The following is a 13,349-nucleotide window of genomic DNA, read 5'->3' as shown; positions in this document are numbered from 1 at the left end:
GCGTTCTGTAGTTTTTGCACACTTCGCAGATGAACACAGCTTCTACTTAAAACTGCATAATACACTGTTCCTCATTGTATAAGGGTTACGTAATAAAAATATTCCATCACTCCTTGAGCAAATCAAAACAGAAATACCGTTTTTTGCTAATGAACTCTTTTAAAGTCTACTATAAAAGTCTCCAGGCTGTTGTGTTTCTTATACAACCCCAAACTTCTGACTATTCCTTTAAAACCCGGATATTCGCTGCTCTTTTCTCGTACCAAACAAACGCACATTACTTCGTTCCTGTTGGGTCACAGCCAGTTCTCTTCTAAAGCATCTCATTCATTTGCAGCCAAAGGACCCACAATCAAAGAGCTCTTGTCTCCTAACCCTGGTGAGACACACTTCCTGCGAACATAATAAAAAGTGCTTCTGGGATTGATTGGATCGAATTGTAAAACAACCTTATAATTACTCAACGTCCTCTTGTGTTTTTCACCTGCGGTTCTATCAACTTTCTATTAAAAGTCCAGGCATTCGCTGCAGTCCACTTACGTTTTTTGTCACGATTAAGCCGTACGTAATGACAAAAATACACATATAAAGACAAAAATATATAAGTTTGCAGTGAAAGGACATACTGTAGTAAGTCCTAGTTAAGTTCATGCTGTTGTGAAGATGGGAAATGGAAAAAAAAGACTAAATAAGCGAATTTTCCGGAGTATAAGTCGCACTTTTTTCATAGTTCGGGGGTGCGACTTATACTCAGATGTGATTTATATGTGAAATATGTTTTTTTTGCTTCATTATTATGGGTTTTTTGGCTGGTGCGACTTATTCTCAGATATGATTTCTATGTGAATTTGGTTTTTTTTCTTCATTATTTTGCATTTTTTGGCTGGTGCGACTTATACTCAGATGCAATTTATATGTGAAATATATTTTTTTTCTTTATTATTTTGCATTTTTGATTGGTGTGACTTATACTCCAGTGCGACTTATATGTGAAATATATATTTTTTTCTTTTCTATTATTATGGATTTTTTTGGCTGGTGCGACTTATACTCCAGAGCGACTCCGGAAAATACAATACTCAACTTTGTTACTTGAATAAAAGTACAAATACAGAGGTAAAAAGTTAAAGTATCACATGAAAAAATCTACTTAAGTACAAATATTTAAGTACCTGTTTAAAAATGCACTTTAAGAGTAAAAAGTACCGTAAAAGTATTTCACAAAAGGGTTGTTATGATTAAAAATGACACATATTTTGGTCAGCAGCAGCAATACGAGTTCATTTCTTAATTTTTCTTATAAATTTTGTGTATTTATTTTTATTTACTCTTGAACTGGAAAAATGTAGTCAGGATGTTTCCACGAACGCCGTGAAAATAACCCCTCAAATCATAAGAAACGTACTTTTACTTTTCAGTCCTGTTCAGAAATGTAGTGGAGTAGAAAGTACAAATCCTGCTCTCAAATGTAGTTAAGTAAAGGTAAAAAGTTAACAAAAAATTCTACTTAAGTACAGTACTTTATTACCTTCCACCACTGGGTTTAACTTTTCACCAGTCAAAAGTTTTAGTATTTTATTTTTGAATTGTTAATCGCTATGAAACGGTGCTGGATTTTCATTCTCACTTCATGAAATTACCCCAGTTTCTCGTTTTTTTTAGGCAACCTGAAAGAAAATACTGCTTTAAGTCATTTTCAATCTATTCTAATGTATTAAAGCAAAGTGCGTTTAGTTGGTTTAAAGCACAAGGTCATAATAATTCGACCCCTCTTCTCTAAATCCAGTCCAAGTGGAGCATAAAAAGATATGAACGCAGCTGCTATGGAGCTGATCTAATGTGATAGGTGACCCTCTTAAACTCTGGCCTCATTTTGGCTCTAAATCCAATAATACAGGATTGAGAGAAATGTGCGCTGATATTTTCATAAAGGACAATGAGATGTGACGAGTGAAGCCAGTGATGCATTTAATGGCTTCAATAGACGGGAAATAAGCCTTCAATTACCTTAATAAGACACGATTAACGACTTAATTTACAAAAAATAAACTGTATTAGGTCACGTTCGATGTATGAAAGCTGGAACTGTATACAGGGTGTCCGGAAAAGTCTCTGTACAATTTAGAAATTTACTTACAAAGGAAATTGATAAGATATGAATTAGATTTGTTCTGTTGTGCTCAGTAAGGCACAGTTGGTACACAAGGTAAGTCAAACTGCTTTACTGAATAAGAAAGACGTTAAACTCACAATACGACAAATCAAAAACGTAAATAATCGCAAATAATCATCATAAAATTAACATTAAAGGATAAAAGTGCAGAGTAAAAACATTTATAAAACCTTTTCAGTCATATCCACAGCTAAAAAGAACCATTTGAGCCTGGATTTGTCAAAGTTCTCTTCAAAGTTCATCTTCAGGGAGACTGTTCCGGGTTTCAGCTGCACAAAACTGAAACGCTGATTTCCCCAGTGATTATAAAAGTTTTTAATCACATGTGCAGTCGAATTATTGGTCCATTTTTCTTCCGCAAGACAGATCAGTTACTCCGAATATCGACTTTTTGACTTAAACATGAGGCGCCAACACTGCAGGACCTTCAACCAGCCACATTGAGGTCTTGAAGGGATGGACCAATATCAAAATCACGGCTCTGGGTTTGTTTCTACAAGGCGGTGTTAAAGATATCGTGAATTGAACAAAGATACGGGACATTACTGAACTAAAGCAAAAGAGACAGATGTGTTTGAACCATCGATGAGACTCTGCTGCAGCGAAACACGGCAAGAAATCCAGTCCCGTTTTGATGCTTCGTGCGACTAATGGACCCAATATAGTCGTTCCAATAACAAACATAATCAAACACCTCATTTTTTTTAATATAACAAACCCATTTCTCCCGATATCTTTTACATTTGTCAGCAGAAAGTCTCAATTTAAAGGTCAGCCTCTCCGTGTCATGTATTTTGTTAAGAACTTGAGCGTAGATGCATCTTTCCCCACCACTTTCAGGTTATGGCCTCCTTCGCCCAGATAATAATATTGGCCAAAGATATTAGTCAGATCTCCGTATCTCATGTGAAAGTTTACTCAAATACACTTCAATAAATCCCAATGTCAAGCCAGGTCCCAAAAGATATGAAAACGTCCAGCCCTGTCACTGCCACAATCGTCCAACACTGAGTTTTACTGTTTGCTCCTGAAAGTACCATATTTTTCCACATAAATTCCCTGAAGACCTGAACAGGAGGAAGTAATGGTAGTTTTGCAAATATTCAACCATTGTAGTACATTTTTTAAACTGTAAAGAGACCTGGACTCCCTGTATTTTGGGTCTCGCAAGTGGTTTTTCTTTGCAAACGTGGGGAGATTTTACTTAAGACCCAAAAACAGCACGAAACTGGAAAGAAGTTCAACTGTTTATTGTTCAAGCTACTGTCAATAATGAGGTAAATGTGGTAAATGTCAGGTTTGGAGGTCCAGAGGTGCAGGTAAACAGATAAAAATAATGATAGAAGCACCTGGACACAGAAACAAAGCAATAATAATAATACAAACTCTCTGGAAAAAGTTGCGTTGCCACCTGCATCTACTACCTGGAGAAGTATCGACAAAGAACCGGCGAGGAGTGGATGAAAAACCAGGCGTCTTATTCTGCAGGTGATGAGGGAAACTGGATCCAGGTGTGCCAGCTGTCAGCTCAGGTAAGACGACGCCCGGGGTGGGAGGAGACACAGACGACACAGAAGAGACGGGAGACAACAGGACAAACAGCAGAAGGTTTTGTTGTAATATCCTCCTGAGACCCGAGCTCTTACATGACAGGCTTTATTAATTTCTCTTTGTTATTTGGGCTGATTGGACCTGATGAGTCTAAATACGAAGAATTATCTTTTTACATTATGTAGTTTCTGAGAAAAAATTCTGTAAATCAAATGTCCTCATATGTGACATTTTACTCATTTTGATAAAACATTTGAATAATGATTTGCAAAAACTTTTTATTAAGACCCTGAAAACAGCAACATTTGTCCTGAATGTAAAAACAAAATGAGAAATAACAATTGTGTCTCTTGGAACAAAGTGTCTCATGTGAAGAGACAGGAGCAGGAAGGAAAAAAAAAAATTAAAATAAAATATTCTAAACATTCTAAACTGTTAAAAATGAATATATATTATATATTTACATTGTTGCTGTTCTTGTTGCTGTTATTCTTCATCTAATAATTTGCACTGTGGCCAAGACAAGCCAAAAACACATTGTCCACATATGAGGACGCCAGGTCTCAGGAGGATATGATACGATTTGAGTGAAGTATTGGGACATTCTGCTGTTTATTTTTGCAGTTCATGTCTTTTAATGAATGATAAAACGGTGCAGAGGCGTCAAACTCGCAATGCACAGTGGGATAAAATAAAAAACTGAGACAAATTCACAAGCTAAACTCAATATTTACTGAAAAATTGATGCCGGTGGTCAGTTCTAACACACATTTGATATGATCTCACGGGTGAAATATAATTAAAACGTAGGCCAGATTTTGACATATGTGGTTTACTGCAGGGGTGTCCAAACTTTTCTCATTAAGGGCCACATATAAAAACACGGACAAAGCTGAGGGTCGATCGAGGGCCATAGACTCGTCGCTAATACAGTGAATACTTCAAATCTGTGTTATTATTACAAGTTAGACTGAACCACTAGACCAGGGGCTTCAAACACATTTTCACCGAGGGCCACATCAGCAAAATGGCTGCTCTCAAAGGGCCAGATGTAAAATAAATAACTACTTTTTAAACTTGTTAATTAACTGTTTCTGTATTTATTGCTTATTCAAATATTTCATATGCATTAGCCTAGATGTCATTTTTGCCAGGAGATACGCAGTTGCACAGCCATATTTTTACATTTTAAGTGCATCATACCTTTTAATTTACCCTGTTGAGGGCCGCATAAAATGATGTGGAGGGCCAAATTTGTCCCACGGGCCTTGAGTTTGACATATGTGCACTAGACCTTTATTCACGCTTACATCCTCAGTGGGACAATATTCGAGATGGGCAAAAAATGTACAGTAAAACGGTAATATGGGCCGATTCAACTGGAAGCTCGAGGGCCAAGAAAAAATGGTCTGAGGGCAGCATTTTGCCCCCGGGCCACAGTTTGGGCATGCCTGGTTTACTGGGATTATCTTGTGTTTTTAAGCTTTTAATTAGTGACAAAGTAGTTTCATTAGTCATTTATCATAATATTTCTCTGTGGCTAAAGAAAGATGCTAAAGATGCACCTGAAACACATTTTTATACAGCACTTTTCCATTTTCAAAACTCAAAGCGCTTTACATTCAGGACCCAATCACACATTCACACACCAGAGTACACAGACACTGAAAGCGGGGCGGGTTAAGTGTCTTGCCCAAGGACACATCGCCAACCTTTGGAACCAACTGTCGCCCAGTCATCTTGAAGAGTTGAAGTCCACGATGCTCAAAAACTAAACTGGGTTAGGACTTATTACATTATTAGAGGTAAATTGCAACTTTCACGGCAAAAACTCTGAAATACCGAGATGTGTCTTACGTTTTTTATTTGCGTTCACTCGGCGTAACATTTCAAAAAACAAACTGGGAAAATGTGGAAATGTGACAACAGTTAACAGACAAATCAACTCAAGCAACAAACTTGTGTCCTAAGTAACAAAATGGAGTACTTTACTTCCACCACTGATTAAGTAAAAGTACAGATACTCAAGTAAAAATATCACATGGAAAAATCTACTGAAGTATTACAGTATTTTCACGTTGAATAAAGCTTCAGATGTGTCGATTTTGTGCTGAATTTTGTTCAACAGAGACAATTTAATTCATATTTTTCCAGCTTTTTAAAAATTTGTATCCTTTTGTTTGCTCAAATTATGAAAAATAAACCCTCAGCCTTTTCAGCACCTCTTAAACTATAATGAAAAATACTTTTACTTGTCCGTGCTGTTCAAAAACGTAGTGCAGTAGAAAGTACAGATACTGCTCTCTACTTAAGTACGCATTTTAGGTACCTGTACTTTACTTTGTTTACTTTGTTACACACCACCACTAGTTTTAAGTCTCTGTGGATGCTTCAGCTGACAAACCAGACCTGAAGCTGACAGTTTCACTCTTGAACATGGCTGCCATCTTCTGTCCGCACACAAAACTACACGACTGAAACAAAAAGCGCAGTGTTTCTTTGAGTTGAACTTACAGGATCAGCTTCTCTTTGTTCGTGGGATTGTCCAGACTTTCCAATACACGGTCGTCTTTATCTAAAATACAGAAATGCAGAGATAAATGTGGCTAATTTCTGCATTTTAAGGGATAAAACATGCACAGTGACATGTTTTTCTATGCGTTTTTATGTAGCTCGAGGTGTATTTGTAGTAAAAACATGCAAAAATTAAATTAAATAAACCAAAAAAAGTGTGAAAATTCTGCGTTTTTGTCTCATTTATTCCCATCTCTACTGTATTTGCTGCATTGTTTTCCATCTTTGTGCTTTTTGCCTTTATTTAAACGTACCAAAAATGACCAGATTGCACGAACACCTGGCCTCTCCCAGGGGATTCTCCAGCACAAGTGTGTACAGTCCCTCATCTTTGGCTGCACAGGTCGGGATCACCAGCGTGCACACTCCGTTGGCTGTGCTCTGCCAAAACCGGGTGCAGTTGGAGATTTTGGATTCTCCTTTGAACCAACAGGCCTGAAATGTACATAAACAAATACAATATGTTGTCACTGTGCAGGGAGAAGTGCAGGATGTGGATCTATGTGGAGCTCAGCAGGTCCAGGGGAAGATTTTTCATTCATTTTTCCTATAGATTTTCTGAAAATTCCCATTTAAAGAGTTCAAAGGGCTAACCCACTATGTTTTAACTAATGTACAAGTCTTTTTAAGTCATTTTCTTCATTTTATTTGTTCATTTATTCATTCATTTTGAGCACATGTAAAGCATATTTCACAAATTTGTTCGTATTTAAGCTTGAAAAAACATTAAATCACACTCCTATATTCCAAAAAGCAGGTTTAAACACAAGATTCAGCGAAATGTTTTAATAACTTTGCAGTTTCTAAAGTTTCAGAAGAAGATTTTAAATAAAATTATAGCTCTTGTTGGTCATTAGCTGTCATTTCTATGGGAAAAAAACGAATGAGGAATTTACTTCTGGAACTGAGGGGTGAGCCGTCACTGCTGAGCTCCACTGAAAACAGAAATAACAAAAAATACATCTACTCAGATCACGCAAAGTGTTTTAAAGATCCTGGATTCTTGTGAATTTTAAGTCGTGTTGTACTGCTGTTATCTCATCAAAAACAGACCTGGAGTTGTGTTTTGTTTCATTCACACATGTTTGAGTCACACTTTATTCTTAGTCTGTAACATCTCCAAAGCTCAAAACGCTCTGTTCCATCTTGTGATGTCATGAAGTGGTCATTTTCAAGTTAACCCTTTAAGGACTGAGCACATTATAGACCATTACAGCTCATCTAGACTTTTTTTTTCTTTTTTCAGCCATAAAAATCATGTCATTGAAAGAAGTATCAGCGTGTACTTTTGCCTTTTTTCACACAACTACCTCTATTTTACACATCCATCCTTATTTTTCCTTTGCGCTCTGATTGGTCGTCTTCGAGGGCAACATAAGCGCATTACCGTAATGACAGTAACATATTTAAAGAGTCTCGTGCCTCCGCTTTGAGACGCCGTTTGATTTTACATGAAGCACCATCGGTTGCGGAGTTACGGTAACGGAAAGTCCAGAACCGAGAGTCTATCAGCGACGACAGAATCCGACGCTGTAGGGCTAACAGCTCCTTTTACCTTTAGTTCAGTACAGACTGGCAATTCCAGAGCTGAAATGATCCAAATGATTCTAGAAATGAAGGTGTGTGGAGTTTAAAAACACAGTGGAGCACTTCCTGTATTACCACACGATGACATCACAAGGTGGAGCGGAGTGTTTTCAGTTGGAGAGAAGAACTCAGTCTAAATATGCAGGTTTGTGTGTTAAATATGTGTGAATGAAACTAACTCCAGGTCTGTTTGTGATGAGAAAACAACATTATAACCTATTAAAGGGCCCATATTGTGCCGTTATCTAATACTGTCATGTAATAATGTTCTGTAATAATGTTCTGTGTTTATACCCGTTGTCATGCCCTGATAATACGAGCCCTTTCATAGTCTATTCTGTGTTCATACCTGTGGCGTTGGCATGCCCTGATAGGCACAGCTCATGGTGCAGTCGTTCCCTCTGCGCACAGCGTGGTCCTTCAGTGGAAGCAGGAAACTGGGCTTCACCTGACGTGACCGCACAGTCGACTGTTTTAAATTCAGGCCACGGACGCTCTCTAAAGCAGACACATCTCCTCAGGTCACACAGGTATTGTTTTTGCCTTTTCCATTTATAGAAACAGCACATTCAGAGATCACGTGGAAGAATCAACGCAGCGTGACGGATTTGAGTTTAAATGTACTTAATGCTATATGTAAAAAAGGAAGAAGTACTCTATTTTGATTACTTAAATTAAAATACAGATACCGGAGCAAAAAAAAAAACTCAAGTAAAACGAAGAAAACAAGAAAAAATCTACTTAACTAAAAGTATTAATGTACCCGTTTAAAATGTACTTAAAGAGTAAATGTAAAAGTATTTTGCACAGATTTTGAGGTCGTATAAAGCTTCAAATGAACTGATTTTGATAAAGATTTGTCCTGACTTTTCTTCAACAAAAACAATTAAATATTTTCTGTTTCTAGCTGTTTTTATTTGTGTTTTTGTTTGTTGTAATTTTGCTCAAATTACAAATGTGTTAAAATAAATCACTCAGACTTTTCAGCAGTTTTTATACAAGTAACAAAAATTAAAAAAAAATAAAATAAATACTCACGTAAAAGTAAAAGTATGACATGGGAAAATCAAATTAAGTAAAAGTATTAAAGTATTTTCTTGTGTATATATTTTTGTTTGCTCAAAGTTGAAGCTTGAACTGGAAAATGTTAGTCAGGATATTACTACAAACATGTAAAACCCTCATGTAACCCCTCAAATCATATGAAAAGTACTTTTTACTTTAGAGTCCAGTTCAAAAATGTAGTGGAGTAGAAAGTACAGATACCTGGTTGCAAATGTAATGAAGTAAAAGTAAAAAGTATCCACTGCAGATGTTACTTGAGTTGAATTTTTAGGTATCTGTGCTTTAGTTAAGTACTTTTACTTCGTTCCCTTCCACTGGACAGGACCAAACAGACTCAGCATCTGGACTAAACCGGGTCCAGACCAGGATCAAACCAGGACAAGTGTGAAATGAATTTAAATAAGACGTTTTTATGCCGTACCTTTCTCTTTGGGGATGAAATAAGGCTCTTTTGAATCCAACGGGTCACTGCATCCAATGAAGTTCTGCGCGAGCACCCTGAAGTAGTACTTTCTCCCTGGCAGCAGTCCAGTGACCGTGTACTTTTTACTGAACACTCGCTCTGCCACAGTGAACCAGGAGGTGGTGCTAGTGTCCCTCTTCAGGATGACATAATGCGCCCCCTCCTCATCATCAGCCAGGTCAGGAGTGTGGTCCCAGTGAAGCGTCACCGTCCCCGGGACCTCCTCCACCAGACGCAGGCTCTTTGGAGGCCGAGGGAAGTCTGAACGAGAGGAAGTGGATGTCACAGTGAGACAGAGGAATAGATGTGTAAACTATGATGCCCCCTCCCCTGCCCATTTTATTTTTATTATAATTTATTTTATTTTATTTTTATTATAATTTTTTCCTGCATTTTATTATTATTTTTTCTTCATTTTATTATTTTTTTTATTTTATTATTATTTTTCCTTCATTTTGTTATTATTTTTTCTTCATTTTATTATAATTTTTTCTTCATTTTATTATAATTTTTTCTTCATTTTATTATTATTTTTTCTTCATTTTATTATTATTTTTCTTCATTTTATTATTTTTTATTTTTTCTTCATTTTATTGTTATTATTTTTTCATTTTATTCTATCTGTATGTCTCATTTCTGTTCTGTGCAGCTGGTCTGTAGTTTGTTGTTTTATGTGTGTGTGTGGGGGTGTGTGTGTGTGTGTATTGTTCATCAACATTCCCTGGGTGGTGACGCTAACTGTAGACATGCTCTGTCTGAGGCATTGTTAAACTTCAATCTGATTTTTATTTTAACATAATCTCACCCGAAATAACTGATTTAGTTTGACCATTTTCACTGTTAAACAAAAACAAGTCCGTCTCAAATAACATTACAGTCACAAGCTAGCATTAGCATTAGCATTAGCATGAGCCAACAGTTTTTCAGTGAACTCGCTCTCACGTTTTTGTAGAAAACACATAAACAGAACGGTGAATGTTTGTAATGATCACTGATCACTGTTGATCAATTTAGCTTTTTTTGTGTGTTTGTTTTTAGACGTTCTTAAAACTTTTGACAGTTTTTGCTAATGTGTGCACCGTGTCACCATGGTAACTGCTGAACATTCCACCATAGACCTACATACATACATAGAACACCCCCAGCATGACTGCGCTTTTATGTGACATCAAATATAATCGAATGCCAGTTTGTTGATGTTGTTTAAGGATAATATCTGTAATTTTTTGGGCCTATTCACATGAAGCAAAATTATATTTGTCTCCTCTGCCGGCATAAATTAAATAAAATGAAATTACGCTTTCACGATAGCGTCAGAAATATGTGCAAAGAGTCAAAATTTGTGACACTAATCCCTCACAAATAACGATAAGGTTGAATATTTGTGCGTTTGGATATTTTCTCTCAAATATCTGATCATGATTACATAATGTCGATAATGGGACTCGCCTGTAACCCTGACGTTTACATCATAGTGGGCCTCTCCAAACTCGTTCTTCAGGTGGACGCGGTAAACGCCGGAGTCGGAGCGAATGGCGGAGGAGACGAGGAGCTGGGAGTGGTTGTTTCCTTTGATGACGGCCTCTCGTCCCGTGGTGGGGAGTCCATCCTTAAACCAAGTGACTAACGGAGGAGGAGAAGCCTGCAAATAAAACAAAAACATGAAAAGTAAATGAGTCGTGAATGATTTAGTGTGTGTGGCCAGGGCCGTTCACAGAAATTTTTTGGGGCCCGGCGCAAGAAGCCAAACATGGGCCCCCCTCTAAAGTAAATTAATGGGCCATTTTTGCTATTTTTTTTTTTAGCTAAAATGAGTTAAAATGTTGTTTCCTCTTCAAAAACATGCCTGGACTTGTGTTTTCTTTCATTCACACAAAGAAACCCTGCTGTGTAATTCTGTTCCACCTTGTGATGTCATCATGTGGCAATACAGGAAGTGCTCCACTGTGTTTTTAAACTCCACACACCTTCACTAAAGTCATTTGGGTCATTTCAGCACCGGATTTTTGCATTTCTACTGAACAAAAAGTGAAAAGTAGCGGTTAACTTGAAAACTACCACTTCATGACATCACAAGGTGGAACAGAGCATTTTGACGGACCAGGGTTAATCAAACATGTGTGAATGAAACAAAACACAACTCCAAGTATATTTTTGAGAAGGTAACAACATTATAACATGGCGTAAATCTCACAAGACTTAGTTTTTTCTTGTAATATAGCACATTTAATAAAAGAAAGAGGCCCCTTAAGACCCTGGGGCCCGGGACAACACCCCCCTTTGCCCCCCCTCTGTCAACTCCCCTGTTTGTGTCTAATTTATTGGATAATTTATGCATAAACACTGCTTTATTATACAAATCTTCGTTGTTTTTTATGCTTTACATTTGTATTTGACACTTTTAGCCTACAGGTTTTATGCTAGTTTGTTTTTTTAATTCATTGTTTGTTTATTTTTAGATAAAATCCAGTTATATAATGAAAAACTGCACAAAAAAAATCGTACAAAAAAGCTGAGGCGAAGGCAGAGCGCGGTTCCAGCTCGAACTACCACTTGGCTTCTCAACTTTGCATCCAGCTCAAATCTGGGAGACACTGCCAAAAAACAAATACAAGATCATATTTTTTAAAACAATTTACCAAACTAATTAACTGTATAAATAGATAAACAGGATAGTTCTGTGTTATTACCCGGTGGAGGCATGGCTAACACTCCTTTTGACATTTCCACAGACTCTCCAACTCCTCCTTCATTCACTGCACGGATACGGAAAAAGTACTTCATCCTCTCCTGAAGTCCTGCCACAGTGAAGCTCGCACTGGCCACGGGGACTTTACTCACTTTGGTCCAGTCTTTAGAATTCTCCGGGCGGATTTCCAGAATGTACCCGGAAGGTTCATCTCCGGTCTCTGGAGCGCTCCACCTCAGAGAAATGGAGGAGTAGGAAGAATCGGAAACAAACAAGTTCCTCACGAGGCCTGGAGCTCCTGCAAAGACAAGGATGCGTTTGTGGTGATGTTATGTACTGTGTTTGAAGTAACTGAATACATGTACTGAGAATGCGTACTCAGGATACTAATGTTGAGTACCAGAATATAATTACTTAGAATAAATAAATAAAAGGAACAAATGACGGTACTTCATTATGTCATTTTGTTTTTGAGCTGCACGGCTCTTACATCGTGTGCACATGTGATTTTTTATCTCTAATTAGGCATAAATAAATATATAACAGAGTAACAAAAAAGCTGTTTGTAATTATATCTCATGTTTTTTCCACTATAATATAATCGGCTGCTCTCTGTTCTCTTTATGTCATATTATATCCACTTTGTTGAGCGACTTTCAATGTTATTTATTGTGGTAGAGTTTTTATCCAATCATATTTTAGCTGCTTGTGTTGCCAGGCAGATTTCATTTTCCTGGGACCTTCAGAGCAAAGAGTCAAATGCTCAGCCCGACACTGGTTATTTTATCTTTTTTTTCTTTGCTACATAATTCCATATATCTCACTTCATATATCTGATGTCTTCTGCGGGTATAGAAATAAATATAGAAAGTGCAGTAGTTGTTATGACCTTGTTTACCCTAAATCTTTACTTTTATTGTTATGAATCTTTAACCCAACCTTCGTAATACCATCTGTTGTTTTTGCACGGGTGTCACAGTATCTCCTGTTTGTTGCGTCCAGTGTCCTCGAGCCTCTTGGACTAGACTAAACTCGTATAATTATTTTGATGGTATAAATACACTGTACGTCTGTTTATTTGTCGGCTGAGGGTGAGACGAAACTTTAGGGACGACAGCTCTTTGACGCAATAAACCGGACTTTTTATCCAAGCTGACTTCTGTTATTTTGATATTTTTAAGGTTTTTACTGTTAGAAAGAATGAGCTGTATGTCCAAACTTTTGCCCGGTGGCGTAACTGATCAAAA

General features: G+C 37.2%; 1 protein-coding gene across 1 annotated transcript in view; it reads right to left on the bottom strand.

The window, feature by feature from the left end:
• Positions 1-6,157: 6,157 nt before the first annotated feature.
• The window catches only part of LOC117371916 (immunoglobulin superfamily member 22-like), a 35,427-nt gene continuing 28,235 nt past the window's right edge, over positions 6,158-13,349 (bottom strand). The window contains exons 19-25 of the mRNA XM_033967590.2: positions 12,104-12,400; positions 11,919-12,007; positions 10,863-11,055; positions 9,372-9,674; positions 8,235-8,383; positions 6,553-6,733; positions 6,158-6,299 (exon numbers count right to left, since the gene is read on the bottom strand). Of these exons, the coding sequence (XP_033823481.2) occupies positions 6,235-6,299; positions 6,553-6,733; positions 8,235-8,383; positions 9,372-9,674; positions 10,863-11,055; positions 11,919-12,007; positions 12,104-12,400 (1,277 nt within the window). The 3' untranslated portion in view covers positions 6,158-6,234. The remainder of the gene's footprint in view (positions 6,300-6,552; positions 6,734-8,234; positions 8,384-9,371; positions 9,675-10,862; positions 11,056-11,918; positions 12,008-12,103; positions 12,401-13,349) is intronic.

This window comes from Periophthalmus magnuspinnatus, chromosome 6, assembly GCF_009829125.3.
Source record: "Periophthalmus magnuspinnatus isolate fPerMag1 chromosome 6, fPerMag1.2.pri, whole genome shotgun sequence".
Taxonomy (NCBI): domain Eukaryota; kingdom Metazoa; phylum Chordata; class Actinopteri; order Gobiiformes; family Gobiidae; genus Periophthalmus; species Periophthalmus magnuspinnatus.
Note: the sequence above shows the minus strand (reverse complement) of the source record. Positions and strands in the feature narration are given on the sequence as shown.